Here is a 24,045-nt window from a genome sequence, read left to right as displayed (position 1 = left end):
GGAGACAATTCCTCATGGTAAGTAAAAAGAAATACTGGACTGACACCTCTTGGGGGATGGCTGGTGGAAGGCCCAACGGGTGAGCAGTGAAGATGGGACGATGCCCAGGGACCAGCTGTGCAGCCCTTACAGGACCAGGTAGATTTGGCTGGGGGAAAAGGTCTCCAGCTCCACAGAAGTAAGGGCAGCTCCATGGGTAGCAGAGGAGGCTCTTACAGCTGTTCGGGTTGACAGTGATGCCGTGACTTATGCAGAGGCGTTAGCCACAGGGACGTTGTTTTACATTTTACAGAGTAGATTGGCATTTCCTGGAAGAGTAGGTTAATCATGGTAAAAAGAGAGGCAGCACACTTTGGGAGGAAGAAGCTCTTGCAGCTCTGCCTGAGTGTGCACGAGCATCTGGTTGGTTTGTTGGTGCATAAAGGTGCAGCAGATTTGTGTGCATACAGCACTGTGCTTATTTGTGTGCTGCAACGTATGTCTAGGTCAGTGTCTTTGCTAATAAAAACCCAGCAGTAGTAATTGTCAGGTTTAGTTGCTTAGATAAGTTAAGGGAATTTGAAAGGTGTTTGTGCATATTCACTGCGAAAAGGCTCCTCCTGAAGAGAAACTATAAAATAAACATCCTTAACTTTCCTTTCGAATTCATATACGGTATTTGCCTTCAGCGTGTCTGCTTTCCTGGAGACAGCTGAGGCAATCCCCTCTACTCAATCCCCCATTTACCAGTTGTATTTTTGATTGCTTGCGATGATATGGATGTTGATTATGGCCTTCACAACACCACCTGGTTTTTCCATAGAATCGTCTTGAGGGATGAAACTGCAGCAAATTCTCAGCTGACCAAAAGGCAGCCCAAGGTATTAGTTCAGTATATTTTCTTTCATGAGTAAGAAGCAGATAAGATTTCAGGACAAATGGTGCATTTTAATTATGTTTGTAAGTGAAATGCAAAGCAGATGTTGGAAGCACCATTTCAAGTACTCCTTCCTCATCCTAGAGGCAGCGTTTCAGTGTTAATATTGTATATCTCCCTAAAAATGCTTGATTTGAAAAACTTTTTAAGCTAAAATGTCTTGTTGGCCTAAGAGTACTTCTGGGTCCCAGTGCATCTACATGTGAATCCTTTTCTTGTTTCTGATTTTTGAAGTACATACCAAAACTTCATTTCTTCACTTTTTTCTTAGCAATTAAAAAAAAATTGTATTATAAAAACTCGAAGAATGCAAAGTAAACTTGATATTCCCTGCCCAACTCACTCCCTTCAACATAAATTCTCTCTCTCCTATACGTGCATGCATATGCGCATATACACATCTACACACACATACACATGGGCTCCATCACATTCCAAACACCCCTAGATGTTGGATCTTAAAATTATATTGTAGGAAACATTAGACTGGCAAGTGTTGTGCCTACAATTGGAATATTGTTGATATTCTCACATTTCTTTGGCTATCACATGCTAAGATCAATGTTGTCAATACCTTTAAAAATGAGATAATAACTTCAAAATATTGCCAGAAACTTACTTAAAATGGAGAGGGTGCATTATATTAAGCTTAGAGACTGGACTGCTTTTTTCTGCATTTTTGCTTCTGACAGTCTTTGAAAAGCAGGTTTTTTGCACTAGTAACAGAAATGCAATTTTAGGAGGGCAGAAAGATGCACTAATATTTATATGAAGCTGTAATACAGCAAAAATGATATGGGCTGTTATTCTACTATATTGCCAAAGGACTGTATTGATTTTCGAAGGGTTAAAGTGCTACCGGGTTACATTAATGTCACCCTTCAGCAATCACTGGCCAATAACATATCAGCAATCAATGCTGCAGCGTGTTGTTCACGACACTCAATTTTTGGAGACAAGCGGCTGATACATTTTGACAAGAAGAAAAAATAGTCTTGGAAATTCTTGCAAATCTTAACTCGGAGGGGAAGATATATGAAACAAACTGCTTCCATTAGAAAAAATGGTAATGTTTGCCTTCATAAGTAACAACATTTTATGTCAGTTCAGTGGAGCAGTGAATGAACCAGAACTCTGCTAACCTTCAAAATGGACAGGATTCCGTAAGTAGGATTTACATAGTCTGAATATTTTATACTTTGAGTGCTCATCACAGCTCGGACAAACTAATACTTAAATATATATTTCCAATAAAGAAAACATTTGACTTCTGGTGGAGTAAAGCAGTGAGACGCGTTTTGGCTTGTGAGTACAGACACAGGTTTCTCATCCCCTGCTCCTTTTTTTCCTGTTAGCAATTTTCTTCTATCAAGTTTTCATAATCTGTGCGTGTCCAAAGAAGGCAATGCAAGCCTCTTCACTTTGACAGAAAAGAAACTTAAAGAAAAAAAAAAAAATCGGCAACTCAAACAGCCATAAAGTATAAGTACAAAGGGGGGAATAAAAAATAGAGGCTGCGAGAGGACGCGAGGGGTTAAAGGTCTGACCACTGTCTGCATATATAAAATTATATCATCTTATCTGAAAAGTTTAGGCTCAAAAGAAAAGACTTGGTTTAAAATACCTTTTAGGTTTATTAAATCTTTAGGCTGAAGATTACAGCAAGTGTTTTGTCTTTGGTGAGTAGCTGTTTGTCTCACTTTATTTACTTGGTATTGGGTATTTGTCAATGTCATTTCATATCTGCAGAAAATTCATACGTTGTATGGAAGTATGTATGTGTGTGAGTGTGCTGAAGGTCACATGACTGTTTCATCCTATTTGGTGGAGCAGCTTGACTTTTTTTCCCTTGCTTTTGGTGATGGTTGTGAGTGCAGAAGTTGATTGACAGATGCATGCCAGAAACCCCCATTCTCCTTTTCAAAGACTACATATGATGGATTGCGATCTTTCAGCTCAGCAGGACACAGGGACCATGCAAGCTGTAATTGGTCAGGTATGGAGTCAGCCATTTCTCAGCTCCCCTTTTATTTTTTTTTTTTCACAAGGGTCTAACCATATGATTCACATAATTCATATTTACAGTACCATCTTTCTATCTGTATCTTCAGCTACCAGCGAGTGTAGTACTGAAAGTGAGAAAGGCAAAAGAACCACAATAATCTGGCCAGGGAATCACTAGTTAAACCTAAAATACCATGCTTTTCTTCTAATAAACCCAGTTTATAATTTAGTCTGAGCTTTGCCAAATCAATCTATTTATTAATTTACCGTTGTATTTTGTTTAAATGTTCTGAAGTAGAAGAACTGAGGAGTGAAAGTGTTATGTTTGCTGGGGAGTTGCTTTCTATTTCTAATGCTGTTCATTATTTCTATATTGACTGTATTCCTGTACTACAGGCTGTGGATTTTTTTTTTTTTTCTTTTTCTTTTTTCTTCTTTTACTCCTAACCCAGATAATGTGTGATTGAGCTTGGTAAATGTAGTAGTCTTTGCTGCTGCAGAGGGGCAGCCTGCAAATTAAACACTGCCACAATCTGAAAGGTCCAGGTGGTCTGCTCGTGCTTCCTAATGCAATCCAGCACAACAGCTTTAATAAACAGCTCTATTTAGTTCTCCCTCCCTGTATCCAGGGAAGTGAACTGGTCTGGGGCTGCTGTGATGAAATGCCAGAAGAATATCTCTCAAAGGCCTCACAAGCTGATTTTTAGAGCTTTTCCGTTTTGTCGTCTTTGTCTTCCAAATGGGTCAGTGAGTCCTTCTCTTTCTGTTTTGTGATTTCTGATAAGTCTGTAGTTTTTAATGTGTGTGTTTTAACCGTGCTGTTTCTAGCTTTAGCCTGAAGAGAGAAGAATCATTGTCTTTTCATTTGCTTCGAATAATAATCTGAAGTGGGGAAAGAAATTAAATTATTTTGTCCTGTTGTACAGGGAGGGCTGTTTTCCTATGAATGCAGCCGGAGTCGGATGAGGGTGTCTGTTTTTCTTTTTCTAACAAAATTTTAAGTGCTCAACACTTTCTCATTAACCACTGACTTGTAAATCAGTCTCTGGCAAAGGGTATTTTTTGAACTCTCAAAAGTTTGTGGTTTTTTGCATATGTTTCTAGTGTAGTGAACGCATGCTGCTGAGGTGATGACATAGTATTTGTGTTTCCTATATGTTGATACAATGGTGGAAAAATACGCATCCTACACACTGTTTTCAACTAAATTATGGCAGAGCACAGAAGTCCCTCAAAGCACATGGTTTATTAATACCATCGCACACAGTAATGCATTTCTGGGCAGAAAATGTCAAACATGTAATACCATGTTTACCACAGACTTTTATTGCTTTAAATATTTTAAAAATAGAAGATACATTTTTTATTAAAAATCCTCCAAACATTAACAGCTTTCTATTAGGCTGGCTCACACCTAAAAAGCGGGGCATGTTTGCCAGCATTACATTGTGTGAAAATATGTATTTCAGAGCGGGTTAATTACCTTTTTGTGTAAATTTGTTCAGTCTTAAAGAAATATATTTAATAATTCTAAGGCAGATACAATGGCAAGGTTTTGAGCAAGTACACTTGACAGAAAATGTACCCTGAAACCCTGATAAGTCTTAAAGCTTGTAATATCTCTTTAATGTAACTTTTGTTTTGGCATGTAAGAAAGTGTAAGAAGTCGGCTATTTTATGTTTAAAGCTTGCTAGCTCTCAGAAAGTAGTTTTGAGACTGGAAAGGGTAGGAGCGTGGTTTTTTCTGTGTGTAACATTCCATATTTCATCAATTAAAAAAAAGTTGAGTGAAGGTCTGGAAAAATGTTTATGTCGTGTGTTAGTGTGTTTCATTTCCTAAAAATCAATAACAAGGGCATGCACTTCAAAGAAAAATACATTTCACTATTTTAGGTGGCTAACTTCTTTTGGTTTTTTTTATGTCAGAATTTATGGGTATTATTATTGTGCAACTTAATATGTTAGGTGTTTCAAACTTTTTTTTTAGATCTGTATGTGTGCATATTTACATATCATGTGTAAGTGTGCACATCCAAGTGTGTTCATAAATCCACAAAATGTTCAAGTATGTTTTTGTTTTGATTAATTGTCCAGTGTTTGGTTGTTATTAGCTACATGTGAAGATAGAACAAAGTGTTAGTATTTTTTTCAGATAAAAATGATGTATTTTCTAGTTGTACAATAAGAGTTACTTAAAACTTGGGAAGCACAGAGCAATCAGTATAATTGCCATACGTTGCTGAAACTAGAAATAGACTTTCTCTATGGACTCTAATACTCAGCTGACAAGAGAAAATAACTATCAAAAGACAAACCCTATGCCATAAAATCTTTCCACACTGTAAGTCTATGTTTAGTATTCATAAATAATAAAGATTTGCATATTCAGTATGTGTATATTTTTAGAAGACACATTAATTTCCTGACACTACTGTTTTAGAAAAAGTTCTTGAGCGTCCTTGTTAACTTTCAAACCTCCAAAAGCAAAAACTTTAAATAAATGTTTATCACTTGGCCTTTTTATTTCAGAATTGTATTTTTCTCCAGCTGTGGAACTAAATTTTGTTTTGACTAATCCTGCAGATGTAGCTTTAAATTCAGTCTTGTTTGCTGCTAATGGAGTGTGAACTTGCCTAATTAAAAAACCAAACTATACATGTATATCTCTGCTCCAATGGAGATCAGAAACACTAGCAGTTATTTGTAGTTCAAACACTAGTCTGCGTATGACACGAAAGTAATAGCAGGAGCATGCTGATTTAAAGGCATTTTCAACACCAAGTACTTGTTTATCGTGAAATGCATTTTCCACTTATTTTTATATTCTTAATTTCATCTGTCTGCAAGCACCAGTGTCCACAGTGGCTCCCACTGGTGATGGCAATGGTAGGCAGAGTGCTACAATCCTGACCATTACCTAGCACTCGGGTGTACTGGCTCTAAGGTGCGGAATTGCTTGTATACCTTCCCTCTGGATTTTTCCTCCCCCAAGCAAGCAATTAAACAGCCAAGTACTCTGAAGAACAACCTCCTTGCCTCGCGTGTCAAGATCTAGAAGCTCATTGCTCATTGTGATTTTGATTCATAACTGGAGTGTTTGGAATGAAACCCCGATCCCTGTCAGCAATAGTCTGTAGCATCCTTCCTTGCACGCTGAACCATAATACCCGTTATTTCTTCAAATGTGTTTTGCTCTTATAGAAACTATTAGCTGGATTTTTATGCCATATTCCTCATATATCCTGAGCCCATCTAAATGAACAGGTAATTAAATGTGTCATCTAATTATTCCAATTATGCTGTATTTTCTCTACCTCGTATGCTTTCTAAAATCTGTACTGTACCTTTCTCTTCTTTTCTTCTTTTTTCCCCATCTTCTTTTTTTCCCCTCTCCCGCCCACCCCACCCCCCCCCCCCCCCCCCCCCCCCCCCCCCGACCTGAGCTTGTGAGTGACAGGTTAGTTCATCAGCATTACAGCCCTCCTGTTTTTGTCTCATCTCATGCAGACAGGTCACTGTGTCCAATCACCCTTCTGGCTCTGCTGTCCCCGGGGGAGCCCAGGCCAGCCTGCCATCTTGATCCACCGGCCTGAGGGCCCGGGCTGGCTGCACATTTCTGTGTTCACTGGTTCTTGCAAATATACTAAAATGGGAAGGGGAGGGGGGGGGCAGCTTAAATTAGATCTCTGTAAACTGAGAGGAAGTAAATTAGATAACATCCTTCTTCAAATAAGCAGGCGTTTGCAGTTACTATTGCTATGTTTGAGTTCTCTTTCTACATGCTAACCATGTTTATTTTCTGTATTTCAATGATATCCTCCATGTGATCTCATCATCTGGTAAAAGCCATTTATGCAAGGGTAAACATGCGCTCTTTTCCCGTAGAGAGTTCTGCTCTGAAGCCCAGTTTGTGAGACTGATACATTGCTGCAGCCAAGGTGGGTCTTCCTGTTCTGTGTTTTAGCTTGTTGCTTTTTTTAATTTTGTTTTGTTTTTTTTCCCCACGATTAACAAAAATAGAGCAGGGGGATAAATGTTTTGGAGAAGCCATTCATTTCCGTAACTCGTGGGTCACTTTTCAGAAGTTTGATCTGTTGTCAGTGTTGTTTTGTAATGCAGGTCAATACATATCCAGGAGTTTAATTTTTACCAAATGAAGATCAGATCTATAATGTTTAGTTTGTCTTGAGCAATCACTAAGTGATTCTTCTCAGAGCAGTAGGGAAGGTCTTTTTCTCTTGTAATACCCGTTTCCATCTCTAATCTAATATACAGAAGTGCCTATAACATATACAAACAGAAAAGAACCATCTTACACATAAATTGAAGACCCACTTTTACAATACAGCAAGGAATTGTGCCCTTTTGTCTACAGTTTGGGACAAATCCAGTTCTTTCTAGCAAGAATTAGAGCCATTGCTGTAAGCCTGACTACTTGCATGAGTAAGGTCAGACTATTTGTCCCCTTGTCTGCTTGGTGTATGTCCAGTACACACATTGTTGTCCTTTACAGTCACCAGCAGTTGTTTTTGGCAGATCGAGACTGTGAGAGAGAGACTTGTGGACAGGTACACACTGACTGTTGTTTTCAGTAGTAGAGAGACAATGTAAACAATAAGAATCATGTTTGAAAAACTTCAAAAACATTTTTTTTTTAATATTTATGAACAAGCTGGTACTCTGATAATGAAGCATTCCATCTCCGCAGAAACCCACTGTTTTATATGCTCTCTAGTATACTGTGTCCTTAAGAATTATTATTGTAAGGAGATGCAGGAATGTGGCTGTAATATTTTACAGTATAAATATTTGTTGTAGAGGAGTTTGGATCTCGTTAATTTAATATATGTAAATTCTTTGGTCCTAGGCCTGGATTCCAGCAGAAGAATGCATTTCTCTGTTGACTTTTGTTTTTACAGCAGAGAAGATGGAGTTTTTATCATTTTCATTCACGCGTAAAAAGATTTTTCTTGTTTTCACACCAAAATCGGGTTTTAATTGAAATCAGCCCTCTAAAAACATCTTTAGTCATTTTTTCTTATTGAATTTCTTTATTCTTTTCCGTTTCATGCTACTCTGCTGTCTCATGTTAGTTTGTGGGTCAGGCCAATTAAGAGGTCAAATCTTTAAAAAGCTGTGATTTACACTCTGTGTATATTCACTATTATTCTAATTGTAAGAGAAAAATAAAGTATGTCAGATGACCTTTAAATTGCTGGGCAAGCGACACTCGTCCAGTGATGTAGATTTTTATCTTTAGGCAATGCATTTACATTCAAGTACCTCTGCTGTGTTTCCTAGATTCTAGACTGATAAACTAAATACCAATGTGGGCCACTTTTGTATGTACAGTACAGAGAAGTGACTGTGCTGAGCCTCTTATCTTGCACTGACCTGTAGCTGTAACAAGCTATTTTTATTTTTGTTCTCTGATCTGAACTGCAACTCAAATGGAAGAAAATAAAAGGACAATCGAAGACAAATTGTATATAGCATTTTCAACATTAGATGAGGACATGGCAAAATATTCTTTTTTTCCTGTGATTTACATCTCTCGGTGGCATTTGCTTGTAACGCTGCTTCTCACTCTGAAATTGTAAAAATGGCAGGAAGAACCTCAGATCAGTCAGTTCCGAATATATGTGTGTTTATCTCTCGTTAAACTTAACAGGACTTAAAGGTGTACTTAAAAGTTAGTCAGCAAATCACTTAAGCCCACTAAGTATAAGAAGTCTGCAGCTGCTAAATCTTCAGGTGCACAGTACAATACTGAGCTCAACGGGACTCCTTACATAAATCACACTTTGCAGGATCTGGTCCAACTTGCCTATTGAGTAACTGTCTTTGCTAATAAATATAACAAAGTCTGGTTTAAATGCTAGTTAAATAATTGCAATGCAAACTCTTTTATGATTAGAACTGACTATTAGGATTAAAGATAGTAACTCAAAGCTCTCAAACACTTATTTTTCGAGGATGTCAGTGCTACAGGTAAATGGACTATAGCTTCAGGGGTTTTGTTTTATCATTGGCTTTGAAACCTCTGTGATATGTAGGACTATTTCTTCAAAAGAGAAAGATTAGTTGTTGATATTTGCTGCTGATTCTCTGTTGACTGGTAGTGTTGTTGCATAGGAGAGCTTTATCTAACTGTTAGATCAAAAGAAAATTTTGAAGATCAAGAGACTTCTAAATTTCTAGCCATTTTTAAAAGTGGTAGTGGGAGAAAGTTTGTTTTTTGTTTTTTTTTTTTTAAAAAGAGGGGGGGACGGGGGACCCAAAAATCTTTATTCGAAGCCATCATCACGTGGTGAATGATATAAATTAAATTTTCTTAAGCTGTTTAGAATACATTTTGTAGTTATTAATAAGCCTGTTCTTTCTATCTGAGTGGTACAATTTGTATATGCCATAGTATATTACAGCAAAACTAGGTCCAGCAAACTTTTATGCATAGCCTTGCTTTTACTCACATGAGTAATAGCAATTGATGTCATTAACACTGGTGCATATACTTTTGAGGAAATGTGTTTCAGAGATGAGAGCCTCGGAAACGGATCTTGCTCTCTGGTGTAGTTGCACAGCTGTCCTATGCCCTTTGCTCATGCGAATGAGGATTTACAGGGTAGGACACCGATAGCTGTTCTTGTCAAAACAGATGGGTCTTGTCTTGATGGGCTTTCCTGTACCACCTTACTGTAAAAGAAATCCAATAGCAGCGCTGCAAAATCTTACTTGCAAGAGTAATTTTTTGATCCTGTGATATTTCCAACGAGCGTTACCTAAACTACTTGCTAAATATGATCTATTCCCATCAGTAACTCTTTCCAGGATGGGGCTCTGAACCCGCAGATGAGGAAGGGCATTGTAAAGAGAAACAGGTCCTTAAGCAAAAGAAAAACAATGTTAGAAAGGAACTTCATGCTACTTCAGTCACTGATTCCATCAAGTAATTTTTATTTTACAAGTTTCTAGCATTTTCAAGGATCTTGGACTCAGTGAAGACACAATCCAGCTGTGTAACGGCACTTCCAAAAAGGAAATATTATAGGGGCAACAGTAAAAGACAAAAGTGGTTTTTTAGTCACCCCCTGCTATGGAAACAAGAGTTTCAAGCTATAGAAAATAACAGAGCATGAGGCTTTTACGAGCAGATTAGTGAAAGTCATGTTAATAGTATTGCAGAACAGCTGCTGTTTGACATATTACAAGAGATAATTCTGTATCAAATGTTGTCCTTTTCACTAAACTGTTTACATCTCTAACTGCTTTTCCACTTACTGAGCCAACTTGTGAAGCTCTAACTCAGCTTTTACTTGAGCTTTCCTCATGTTTCATGTGCAATGAAGTATGGAGGGGTTTTACCAGAATAAAAAGTCTGATTTTTTTTTTTTTTTTTTTTTTTTTTTTTAAAGCTGGAGGCTTTAGCCCATTTCTGGAAGTCATCTTTTTGGTGGGGGAGTAAAAAAAAAAAGTTTGCATCATCAACTAAGACTGAAGCACAATATTCATGACTAAACCACTTCATGTCCTTTTCTCAAGCTTATGACTTAAAATCACATTGTCTCTCATCAATGACAAACTAGCATCAGCTTCCATTTATTCACTAAAGGCTGTGATTATTTTTTTATTTATTTATAGCAATGGAGAACTGTGCCTGATTGTTAATGAATCCAGCTTTAAAAATAAAGGGCTAAAGATGCAAATAACTCTGATACTCCTTAAGTCTGGCAGTTCTGACATACTGTCGTGGTGGCTATAGCTGTTGGTACTGGAACCAGATGCTGCCAAGTGCTGAATGCTTCTAGAGTCCTGGACTTCCCACCAGCTTTGTCAGGCAGGACTCTGTTCCAGCAAGGCCTGAATATTTTCAGCCTTCTTTGAAGGCAGGATTAGGCCCTGAAGCACACGAGGGGAAATTTTTCATTTGATTTTTTTTTTCCTGCTCAGACATTGTTAATGAAGGAAAAATTGAAAGGTTTCCCATGAAAATTGTTCTGTTTAAAGTGAAATAAAATAAGCTGGAATAAAGGAGAATTATGCTGCTCTAAGAAACAAACAGCAATCGCAGGATTCCTGGCCGTAAGTCTTACCTTCCCTTCACTGTGCCCATCCCTTTCTGTGTACAAAACGTGCTTCACATTCTTCAAATGGATTATACAAAGCAGAAATAATATCTGCAAACAAGAAGCTCTCAGGCTTTTGGAGGAAAGGTTGAAAGTTGTGGCAAATGTAAAAGTGCCTTCTAATGTGGAAGAATAAAGCAGAGAACATCAAACTCATTTCACTTAGTGTCACTCATGATGATTTATCATTATAGTCAGGGCAAACTGTGATCTCGGAGCTGAAACAATTTTGTCCATTCAGAGGAAAAAAACAACCCCAAAAAACAGAATGTTCCAGCTTGGTTCTTATATCCTTAGGGTTGCAATATTGAATTCAGAATTGGGGAAGCTTAATCTTGCAGCCAGATTTGACAAGACGCTGGTTGAACAGTAGGCAGAAGTGATGGTTTGTGTCTTGTAATGCCCATGGTGGGAAATAAAGAAAGATAAGAAGATTTTTCCAGAAGTTTGGATGCAGTATTGACCACCTGCTCCAGCTTCTTGCCAAAGCAGGCAAGAAAACCTGTGTGTGCAAGTTGGTGAGCAAAGCTCACAGTTTCAAAGCCTGACAGAAGAGAAACTGGAGTGCTCTAAAACAGCATGTGAGGGTTTGCAATGGCTCTGAACACAGTAATCTGTGTGTTTGTTTGTTTTAGTGCTGTGGCTTATTTGAAAGGTGATCATGAAACCATTTAAGCATATCCACAAGTATCCCCACAGACTTACTGGGAAAACTGACATGAGCACCGTATTGTGCATTAGGCTATGTGACGCCAAAGGCTTGGATCTCACCTGGCCTCAACGGGATACAGACATGTACAGCTGGGGGGGAAAAAAAAGCCAGTTCTCCAACTGCCCTCAGTCAATCCTGGAGAGTAGGAGTCTGGGGTGGGGCAGGAGGCGGTGGTGGTGGTGTAGGCAAAAACCTGGAGGCTGCATCTGAAATCTTGAAGGGGTGGACTCATTGGCAGGTGTTCGGAAAGTGAGACCTGGATTTTGAATAGTCAAACAACAAAAAAAAGGGCTGAAGACTGGAGTTTCTTCCCCTGAATATATTGGTTTCTGTTTATTTTTTAAGTTCATGCTGGATTCTTAGCAAGAGGAGAAATTGAGGGTTGCCCCCTAACTAGGGATTTAGAGTGACTCTGTAATGAATTTTAACCCAAGAGGCACTGTGGATATTCAGCAAACCTTTGTTCCATTCTGCTCATGTCCTTATGCTAGACCCATCACCGTAGTTATTAGATCTCAAAGATTACATTCTTTGATCTAGTGCTTTCTAAATCCTTAAACCACAGTTTATTTATTTAAAAGGTTATATCCACCATTGGATTGGATTGTAAAGTACCCTTTGACTCTTTCATGAAGGACACAGTAGAAACACACGCTGCTGAAGGAGTATTTCCTTCTGACCATGAAGCACCACAGCATTTTATTGAATTAAGAACTGCACAGGATCTGTGCTTTTAATCTGGCCAGCGTGTTGAGAATTTTTTTTACCTCGTTGGTATCATGATATCATTCCTTTCTGATACAACAGGCATTTATTAGGGTATGTAGGTGAATTTCAGTTCTGCAAAGTAGCCCCATATTTCCCTAAGAAAATAAAAGCACGCTAAACCTCAAACAGATGTTAAAAATGAGTACGTTCAGAATGCGTTCTTGGGGTATCTTTTTGATCTGATGTTTACCAGGGTGCATCACAAGTAACTCTGTGGAGCTAATGAGAGTTACATTTGGGTAAACGTGATCACCAGCAGCTTTTAAGCTTGTTCCATAGATTCAGAAGAGCAAATTTACCAGTGTAGTCTACAATGCTTGATTAATTATGAACTGTGTGATGTGACTCCCAAGCTAACCAGCAAGAAGGCACAAAAAGCAAAAGAGGACACTAAAATTGAGCCCAGTGTGCTCCATGCCCTGACTGATATTAATTATACTGTATCCAAACTAGTCTCTTTTTTTTTTTTCCCAATCAGTCCTGCAAGACAAACTGTAAAAATTCTCATGTAATTTCCCTTAATTCTGGAGAAACCAAGACTGAAATTGGCACCTGAAAAGAGAAATCTTATTAAAAATAGCTATTATTGTTTCATTTTTTAATGCTTGTGTTTGGTTATTTTTCTTTTTTGAGAAGCTTAGCCCCTGGAGATAGTAGCCTAATTCTACTTTATACTGAGACCTCTTTATACCATCTGGCAGTACAAACCAGCTGTAAAGTGGGTGTAAGAGTAATTTATCTTTGTGTACTTCAAAGCTCTTTTATATTTCCAGAGTGGTAGAAAACCGCCATAGTGTAAATGGGAATCAGGGCCAAATAGATGGGCTGGAATTTCCATTTTTTCAGATGGAAGTGAAAAAGGGACAGGCAGAAATCAGACTGGAGAGGAAGAACTAAGCCTTATTTAGCTACAAACAGGCGTTCATTAACATCCATTCTGAATTGAAAAACAGAGAAGGTGAAAGGGCCAAATCCTGTTTTACCAGCCACCATCCATACCTTTGCTGGCAGTAATAAAAACATGAAAGGGAGAGAAGTGAGCACCAGTACCTGACAGCACAACCAAAACAAAATAAAGGCTGCTTTCTCAATCAATCAAGTGCATTATGGTTTTAAAATGAGTATGCTTAAAACAAAAGGCTTAATCTATTAATATCTTTTTTTTCTTCCTTTTTTTTTTTTACCCCATGGGCTGCAGTGTTGCTCGCTGCAACATTTGACAAAGATCTATGTTTCCAGAGCATTATTCAGTGAGTACACCTGGATTAGTGAAAAAGAAAACAAATGAAATTCATAGGAATTAATGTCAGTTAAATTCCCTCTTTCTATACTTTATATTGTCAGATGAATTCTTCAAGTCAAAGGGTGAATAAAAACAGCAAAGAAAAAGAGAAGCAGCAAAACAAAGAATGACAGCTATGCTAATGGGAAACATCTTAAAATTTAGTCAGACATGGGAAAAAATATTAAAATAGCAATTTTGGGACTGACCCAAGAGTTTTCTTTGAAATTTTGAGAAGCTTCCTACTCCATTTTATTTCATAATCCCTTTTAAACAGGCACATAGGAGGCTTAAGGGATTCTTTGAAGGTTGCGAGATATTTCTCTCTTTGCTTCCCCATTTTGCAAGAGCCCAAGGGAAAAATATTGGCAGGGCTTGTAGAACCTTCTGTAATTGAAGTAGCCCAGTATTTCCTATCTTAAGACCTTTGCTGCTGCTGCTGTTAGCATTTCCACCTGGTTGGCTACCTCTTCCTGAATATTTTTGAAGACAATGTCAGCTAAAATACTTTAGCAGTTCCTGAGGAGGATAGGGAAATATGGGATAGTTTTGCCCATTTTAAAGATACCCCATATTTAAGAGCAAAACTCTGAATTTGGTGAGGAGTAGGAGCATTGTGTCTGAGATGCCTCTTCTGGTATCCTGTGGCAATCCACCCATGTTTAATTACTTTCCAAGCCTTTGAGAAAGCTAGTTGGCACATGTTTACATGGCAACTCTGAACAGCTACATCCCCTAAAGATTCACAGAAAATAAAGGTGTGAAAGGGACCTCAGAAAGTCATCTGCACATAGACAGGATCAGCTTATCTGAGTCGCATCCGACAGGTATTTGTCTAAGTGCCTCTTGAAAAACTCCAGCAGCACCAATTCCACAGTATCGTCGTGCTATTCGTTGAGTTTAACTATCCCTGCCTTAGCGTGCACTGTTAGAAAGATTTCCTTGTGGCAAAAAGAATCTTTCTTGCTCCAAGTTAAGCCCATATCTTCTTCCCTCTTTTAGGGAAAACAGGTTATTTCTGTCCCCCCTTGAAAGCCTAGCTTCTGACTTGGCCCGTCTTGGGAAGTGGCAGAGGTGGCACCAGGGACCCTCACTCTTCTATGTACTCAGTGACCACCCTCTGGGAGAGATGGAGGAAGAAGAGGTGTGATTCAAATAAAGACACAACAAGAGCCAGGGAAGATATTGGTATAGATTGAAACAACGAGTGCACAAGTAGTTAACCAGGACTAGAGAGTGGTGAGGGATGGAGGGGAAAAGTAGGAGCTTGAGGGAAGAGTGGGTCCAAGAAAGGTTCGGAACTGTGAGGGACAGTAGGGAAGAGGACTTGCCCTGTCTGTGGGCAAGCTGAGAGGAGAGGAGCAACAGAGAGGGGACTGGACCTGGCTAGGGATAAAGACAGACAGAGAAAACCTGTGGGGCAGGTTCCCTCGCTGCTCAGAAATTTCTGCTGGCAAATCCCACTGGCAAAGTATCTCAGTTTTCCTTTAAAAAATATGAAGCTACACACGCAAAACGTGAAAAACATTATTTGTTTTGTTAAGTCACATAATTCAAATGAAGTATTTGTAGAGTCATAATTTGTTTTCCTTGTAAATATGTATAATAATAGACCCTTCAATTATGTAAACAACTACTTATGCTGCACAGATTAGGTTCCTTTAGTGTGACCTCTATACTTCCACACCTCCACTTATGTTTCCATAACAGTATTTGACAATATAGATAATATTTTATTATACTTCTTTCTGAATTCTGTATTTGATATATAATGTTTTTTGGCTTCCTAGAAATTGCAGAAATTTTATGTATGTATGTATACGTATAGACACATATATATGTGTGTGTGTGTATATATATTATGGGCCAAATTCCAGAAGAGTCTTATTTGATTTTAAATGTTTGGGGGTTTTTGGATTTGCATAATTTTTAAAGATTAAAAAAAGACAATTTTTAAAGAAAAAGTAAGTTTGAATTAAGCGCTCAAACTCTTCCGCGTACAAAACGCCAAACTGAAACTTACGGACTTTTTTTCTCTCTTTTTCATATGAATGGTAGGATTAAAGGTTCTAACACAGCTGAATTTTCAGTTTGAATGAAAAATTTCCCGGAGATCTTGCCATTACTACTTCCAACAGACAACACCTATCAATTTATCCGGTAGTTTTGTTAGAACAGTGACTGACATCTAGATTTCTGGATATATATATAGACACTAGTCTTTGTACAAAGTAGATACATGAAACCCCTATAAGAGGTGATACTTGGCTCTTAATTCTCCACAGCCTCAATTAGTTATTTACAATGTTAGAAAAGGAAGCATTGCAAAGCCAAGTGCTTTTTCACTTCAAGTGTCTAATACAGTTCCTTCTTCAGGTTACTACGGAGAAACAACATTGGATTATCATTTGAACAGATATAATTGCTACTTTCAGCAGCTTGAAGTCACTTTAATTCCTATACTACGCCAATTTTATCTCTGATGGGAGGGGATAATTTTCTGAAACTTATTTAGCTTTTCTTCAGCATTATTTACAATTGCGACTATAATCTAATGTATGATTTAGTAAGAGCATGCCATCATACAGAAGGAGAACTGGGAATAGGTAGCTCGTACAAACCACTTATGTGGGGCAGAGTGACGTGCAAAGAGAAAGGAGTAATTGCCAATATAGGGGTGTGAAAAAGGCAGGATTAGAAGAAAGGGGGAGATGCAGGGTGGAAGGAGGGCATGGCAGCTAGAGAAAAGGTGTTTTGGTAAGGCTGAAAATTTCAGAGTTATTTTTTAACAGGTTTGTTACAGTTTTATCTATTGAACTAGTGGTAATAATGACTCACAAAGGTTGAAAGATTAGGACTGGTAGCCAGGATTAGGCTGTGGCAGAGAGCTGCGTGAAACAGTTGTGTACAGGAAGACTGAGGATAATAAAACTACATCCATGTTATATCCTTTCTCTTCACCTTTATCCATTCAGCATCTGCTCAGATGCAAGTTCAGGGACCCATCTTGCCAAGCGTCAGCAAAGCATGCTTGTGGTAGTGCTGCAGTAACAACTGGGACAGGTGTAAAACCAGGGCTTGATCCTGTCACCTTCCTGTTCTTTATCGATACTTTGCAAAACTTTTAGCTGTTACCAACATTAATGTTAATCTCTTACATTCCATTTTTATGCTTTAACTGAAGGTATATTGGCATAGGAATTGTCTGGTGGCAAACTGGGGCCTACAAGGTTTCAGATAAAGGTTACAAAACCAAGAACAAATCTATGAAGCTGTCCTTAAAAGTGACTTACAACCAGAGCTGTTCTGTTAGCAGAGGCATTGCTGGCTGTGGTACCGATCCCCTCTGCAACGTGATTTAATGATTCTTTTGAAATTGCTGTTCTAAAAGACACTTTGTTTTTTGGTAAGTATCCTTCTGCTTTGGATCGGCTTCTGCTTGCTACATGCCACCTTGGACACTCACAGCATCTGCAGCTGTCTCGAGCATGAGTAAGGCTAGGAGGATAAAGTACATATTTTAGCTCCCCTTTCATGCTTTCCTCTGGTAAATGTCTACCCTTCAGGCTAGAGAAAGTGAAGAAAAACTATTATTTGATTTTTACTAAAATAATACTTTTTTTTTTCTTCACAAATGATCTGATAAGAATGGGTTTCATATGCAAGCTCACATTGGTATCTGGGGTGTGTATTTGTATCACTGAATCACTTTGTGCTGTAGTCCCACATCGGTGCCCTTGTGCTCAGGGACAGCTGCTACTGGCATCAGAGGCAGCAAATGCCAGGTAGGGAGACTCAAAATTTAGTTCTTTAGCTTAAGGGTGGCATACGTAAGACATGTAATTGCAATAGTATCATGCAATACAGTGGGGAACGAGCCATGAAATATACAGCAAATTTTCTGGTGAAGGTTATTTTTTTCCATAACTTCCAGTTTTGCCAGTCTGTGCGGTGACACCAGCTTCTTTAATTCTTACACAGTAAAATGTTAGGCCCAGAGTTTTAACTGTAGCATTTCCCCTACAGCTTCTTGGTCATGAGTAAGCTTAGTCACAGGTATAATCCTTTTAAATTTATATAGCAGATACAAAAGGTATAGAGGACACTGGCTGGATCTTAATTATACAAGGACATTTATTTACATCAGCTGCGGTGGAAATCAAGCAGCACCTTTACACAGGGAGGTGTGAGGGAGCCGCTGGCCCTAAGGTTTGGGGAGCAGGGCCAGGCCTCACCAGCCAGGGGCCTGTCCCCACAGCACCTGAGCAGCGCAGGCCCAGGATGGCAGCCAGGGATGGCCGAGTCCAGGCCACCATGCAAGGCAGCGGTCAGGTAAGAGGCCATGCCAGGACATGGGGCCCCTGGCAGGGCTGTAGGGAGCTGGAGGCCAGCACAGCTGTGGAATTGCTGGGCTAAATGGGGCCCTGGGCAGGGTTGTGGAGGCCCCAGGTGTGGCTGCTCAGGGCAGTTAAGGCCTGGTATTTCCCTGGGAGGAAGCTGTAAGCAGCTGGACACCAGGCCAGCCTCTGGGTCATGGTCCTGCTCTATAAAGAAAAAGCTGGGTGGCTGAGATAGGGTTTGTTGTATGGTGCAGTGCCTCTGTCTTCTGGGTCTTTTAAACCCAAAATCCCAATTCGTGTTGAGCCTGGATTTAGGACCAAATTTTTTCCTCAGGGGGAAAGTCTACATGGGGTGAAGGAAGGTGGGTTGAGGGAGTAGAGGAGGTGCATAAATGTCCTCTGCGTGTGAGTGCCCTTAGGAGGGGCAGAGCATGGTCTTTAGTCCCTGTCCTCCTGGTGCTGCTGGGTGACTGGTGCCAGGCCAGCAAGGTGATGCTGGGCCCAGCCAAGAGGGCACTGAGGCTGCTGGCCACGCAGCTGATGGGATCTACAGGCACACAAATGCAGGCTCAGTTTTAATGCCATGTCTTGAGGGTGCTCTGGGCTCCTGGCGCTCCCAGTGATTCACAACTCACATGACTATCACTGTAGCTGTGGTGACAGGCACTGTTTATGTAACCCGGATATTGTTGGATTGTGTGGTGTCTCCTAGTACACATGAAATAACCAGCAAAGATCCTGTTAACTGTAATAGGGTAAGGATTTGCCCTACATTTTCATTGGAAAGCGCGTGTTGGAGAAACTTAAAAACTGGGTAAGTACAACAGAAGGGGTGCTGCTGAATTTCAGTCAAGAGCTTCCATCTTGTCATAACTGACCCTGTGCTAAGGTCCAGGTCTTAAAATCATCCAGGAATAGACTCAGGCAGGTGCAGGGATCCACTTACCTAGAGAGTATCCTAGTAAAATGCAAATAACAATAAGAAATTAAGGAGAAAACTTCTTTGGCCAAGCTTTACAGAGCTCCATAGTTATTTTATGATGTGTTGTACTCGGTTTAGTGTATCTGTTTGCTAGCTGCAATGAGTGATCAATAAACCCTTTCATTGATCTCAGATGTAAGGTAAAATGATTGGAATTCTTTGTAATTTTCTTCAAAGTTGAAAGGCAGTAAAGTGGATTAAGCGTGATCACAGCATTGTTGAGTTTTAATTTTGCAGGTGAGGTTCTCTGTACTAGATGCGTGGGGAATGCTGGAGAAAATATGGTAGTTGAATTCATCTGTGTTACATTTGGGGAAGCTAATTGCATATGGAGTGTAGGCAATCTACGAGCAGCTGCAGACTGTTACAAAAGGTCTTTGGTCAGGAAGTATTTGGGCAACTGTTGTTAAAAGATTATAATTTCTTTCTGAGTTGCTTCCTAAGTCAGAGTTATGAAATACAGATCAGAGATCCATGATAAAGATGTAGCCTGTTCTCCAGCATGTACTTCAAGTTTGGAAAAAGTGTTTGGTTTATTTTTCTTCGTTTTGGTAGTGTCTGACTTTCCCATGGGTTATTGTTTAAAGGCTGGAAAAAAAAAGTTTCAAGACTGAATTTTTTGATAGGTGGAAATCTTTTCTTCAAAGAGGAAAGATGTATCACAGGTGAAAAAGTAGAACATTAATAGAGAGCTTTGAAAGCTGTTTTTAAAAGGAGGAACAAAGAAATAATTATTCTACCAGGTATGGTTTTCATATTTTTAATATTGGGTTCTTTTGCTCAATAGCCTGATGAAGGTTTTGACATTCAAGCAGCAAAGATGAGAAAGCCAAGGCTTACAGATGCATCCTCTTACTTCAACTCTCATACTGCCACTTGCAAAATTCCTGTTAGGCTAAACAGAATCACAGTCAGGCAAAAATGGAATTATTTTGAGAATCTGTCCTTTGCTGTGCTGCATCAAGCATTGCATTACAGTATTGCTAACAAGCTTTCTTCTCAACAGAAGGTGTGTTGGGTTTACAACAGTTAGCATTCACTAGTACTGCTTTTTTGTTCTGTACTTGTAGAGGACTTCTACATCAAAGGGTTTTATTCTTGGATAATATTATGTCAGTGCATCTGCATCTTTCTTAAAGAATCTCTCTTTAGTGTACTTATATATTCCAAAGTGTTTTGCAAATGCAATATTCTCCTTCTTCCGAGCCCTTCAGCTACCTGTAAGATGAAATGGAAAAATATGTGGTTGAGCCTAGTGATTTTACATGGCAGCGTGTGTATGGAAGTAGGTGTGTTACCAGGAGTTTAAAGGAATGCACCAATTCCAGTGTGGAGCTTGGGCAGGATATCAGCAGTACTCTGGGAGGGATTTCCATTGCTCTCTGATAGGCCCAAAGCTGGGGGGAAAGTAGCTCTGCAGCTGCAGTTGTGCAGGCTGCTTTTTAACCATGTTTCTCATTTAGAGAATAGATCACAGATGTTAATGTGTGCTTAGAAACATGGGGTAGTGTTTGGCTTCTGAAGCACCTATTCTCCTCCTTACTCCTGTGTTTCTACCAGGTGCTCTTTCCAATCTAGGAGATTGTCCTCCCTCAGGTGCTTTCCCAGGATTGGGGCTCCACTTTGGGTGGGTAACAGCATCAGTAGATGGAGCTCAGGTGTACTGGGCTCGCTTCATATCCCTTCTTTCTATAGTTCACAATAGGCATTCATTCATTTTGTATTTGCTGGTTTCTAGCAAAACCTGATAAAATAGCCCACTCCATTCCTGTACTGAAGGAAATGGAGCTAGAATATAAAATGGCATGCAAATTTATTCCCATTGACTTTTTTAATACAGAACCTTGTTCAAAACACAGGCTGCACGCATGGACATGGTTCTGATACTGTTGCTAAACATGTAGTTATCAATATTGCTAAACAGACCTTTATCATGAGTACAGTCAGACCAAGTGTACATACTAATTAGGGCCTAATCCAAAAATCTATTGAAGTTTGTGGCAAGATTCAGTGTGCTTTGGACATGTCCCAAGGTAAAGAATTAATCACTATTTTAGCAGGGTTCTGCCTCTGCAGTTGAGAAAATTACCTTGCTAACGAGGGACTATTTTGTTTCCTTGAGTCCTCCCATGTTCCAAAGCTCTTCTGTTTTTACCTTGCTGGAAATAATGTGTAAGATCTTAACAAGTATGAACTGACTGCAGAGAAGCAGCAGCAGCAAACACTACCTTGCTGCCTAAAGAATGCCATAATGGAAACTTACTTGTATAAATAAAACACAGGGCATTTATCCAACTCTACTGTATTGTCAAGCTACAAACTCTGTTAAGCTTGTTTACAAAAGTCTGTGGAAAAAGGGTGAAAATCCTGGCTTCACTGAAGTCAACAGGGATTTATTCATTAACTGATATTGCCTGGAGAATTTGTAGTAGTTACAGGTACAGAAAGTCTGTGCTGGGGTCAGAACAATCCCAAATCTGCTCTGAAGGATCTTGATGAACTGAGATTATGGAGAAATTTCTACCTTCCAAAAGCTATGTATTGACTAATACCCAGTGTACCATGAAGGAAGTTCAAAAATAACTGCTCCAAAACCTGAAGGTACGTTCATTCTCAGTGGGCTAAAGAACCCTATCTTCCAAGGAAGAATCATTTATTTATTGCTCCCTTCGCCTTTGTGGCAGTACCTATGTTTTACTGTAACCGTTCACTGCTTCAGGAGTGACAAGAACATTCACTGCAAGATCCCAATTAATTAAATATCCCAGTTATAACAATATTCAATACAGCATTTTAATGTTTTATGTAATATTTTAGTATTAATACACACATTTTCTTGGAATGTGTACATTAGGACCCTGTGATACTTAAAAGTTGCTATGGCTGCAAACTTCAAATGATGTACTCTCAGGCTCAAATGGATCTGCTTCAATAATGTTGTTCTAGTAACAATATTTTTGAGCCCTGCTTGTATGGGAGAAGCTCTGCTGAAGTTAGTGATGCTTCTCATGCCCTTAAAGTTCAGGGTATGCTGCAGTCCTTTGCTTGAGTATGGCCTAACCGCTGAATGGGCAAATGAGGTCCGTGTGGGAATCTCCACAGTACGCTTCATGCAGTAGTCTTCTCTTCCTGCTCTCTGGGCTATAGGTATGTAATCACCCTTATCAACTTGAACATACCTTTGGGATCAATGTTGAATGGCCCAAATGTCATCTGATTAGCTTAAACAGAAATACCATATAGGAATATGCACAAGTGATGCATTCATTTCTACAGAACATCTGAGAGATTTACTTTTTTTGTTTTTCTGTTTCTGTTATACAACCTATGCAAACTAAAAGGCATGTATTCATCTAAGATGCTGGCAGTATATAAGCCTCCAGACAGACACGCAGACTTCAGGATGCTTAAAATCCTTGCCCAAGTATACCATAATTGGACCTTAATATGTTGTTTCAGTTCCTCTGAAGAGAAAGACTTCTTTTCAAGATCAGATTTAAACACGTTTTGGTATTTTTTCTTTCCCCTCAGAAGTTTGTTACTTTCATCTGATAAAAAGATTGTTGCTGCACAAATGGGAATTAGCAGTTATCCCAATTTTTAGGAATTAGTGTAGACCTAATGTTACCTGAAAGGATTTTAAATCATTACAGGTTATCTCCTAAATGAGAGACTTAATTCATTTTTAAATTCTTAGATTTGGAGACCAACATAAAACTGCAGCATGTTTCTGGTAACTGAAGCGATATTGCACTTTGTACAATTATATGTTTTAATGGAAGAATTGCCTGGCACACCTCTATCTACATAATTTAGGGAAACTTTTAAAGAATTTTCGATTTTCCAGATGTACATGCATGTTTTATGAATCTTGTAATTGTCAGAAAGTTTCTTCCTCCAACCTATATTTATGGTTAGACTTTTTTAATGTGTGTCTGTATGTCTTCTGATGCTTAATTTCTCATACGGCATTCATCTGCTGTGACTTAGGCATCTTAAAAATTATATGTCAAAGTCTGAGCCAGTGACTCTAAAGCCTGTTTTCTTCTCTAAAGGAAGGCAAGGACTGTGAGTTACACTGGAAAGTCTTACTGAACTCTTGTAAGTAACTCTTAAGTTAGGAGAATGACCTGTGCCTTTCACTATATAGCAGTAATAAATAACTGTTTAAAAAGCTATTTTTAAAATTCTAGCTAGCAGGTTAATTCTTGCAAACGAATTTCCAAAGCCTGCAATCTTGACTTGATACAAAGAGTGTCCTGAGCAATGTACCAAAGTTGAGGGTTGGAAATGCCCCAACTCTCCTCTATTGGAGGAGGAGGACATGTGTTTCATAGTGCAGTTCATTTATATTAAATAATCAAAAGGGATTTTTTTCATATGAAGTATCTTGATTTTCTTCTGAATCATCTGATATGTGAGGACATATGTTTCCCTCCAAAAAAGTTTTTTAAAAATACCATAAAATTAGAATTTTTCACAGAACAAGTACTGACTGTCATGTGAATTTTATGCGAGTTGAACAGTAGTTGGGAAGGGAAAAGCATCTCGCAAAAAAGTTCCACTTTTATAAAAAGCTTTTTCCCCTCAAGTATTACTTCATAACAATATATAATCACTTCATAGTGACTAGTGCTGGACAATGTAAAGAAATTATTAGTGAATGGAGGCTTCTGGTTTGGCCATGTTATCTGAACCTCCTTTTGACCATTATTTTCAGAACTTGCCAAGTGCCCAATGTCCAAAAATCATGTCCCTTTATGGAGCCTGGAACTGGGCTCTCATGAATTGAGAATTACTGGTCTGTCTTAAGTTCTGGTTGTGTAGTTCTTCACAGCAAGAAGTTCTTTAATATGTACACCTAATGATATCTGGAGTAGGCTTGTTGGTTGGTGTTTATCAGCTATCAGCAATG

The 24,045-nt window shown here is 38.9% G+C and overlaps 1 protein-coding gene across 1 annotated transcript in view; it reads left to right on the top strand.

Annotated features, from left to right (window-relative positions):
• Positions 1 to 2,807: 2,807 nt before the first annotated feature.
• Positions 2,808 to 24,045, top strand: part of POU6F2 (POU class 6 homeobox 2) — a 318,362-nt gene continuing 297,124 nt past the window's right edge. Inside the window, exon 1 of the mRNA XM_076332289.1 lies at positions 2,808 to 2,912. Coding sequence (XP_076188404.1) covers positions 2,808 to 2,912 — 105 coding nt within the window. The remainder of the gene's footprint in view (positions 2,913 to 24,045) is intronic.

Source organism: Aptenodytes patagonicus, chromosome 2 (assembly GCF_965638725.1).
Source record: "Aptenodytes patagonicus chromosome 2, bAptPat1.pri.cur, whole genome shotgun sequence".
Lineage (NCBI taxonomy): Eukaryota > Metazoa > Chordata > Aves > Sphenisciformes > Spheniscidae > Aptenodytes > Aptenodytes patagonicus.
The sequence above is the reverse complement of the archived record's forward strand: the minus strand, read 5'-3'. Positions and strand labels throughout refer to the sequence as shown.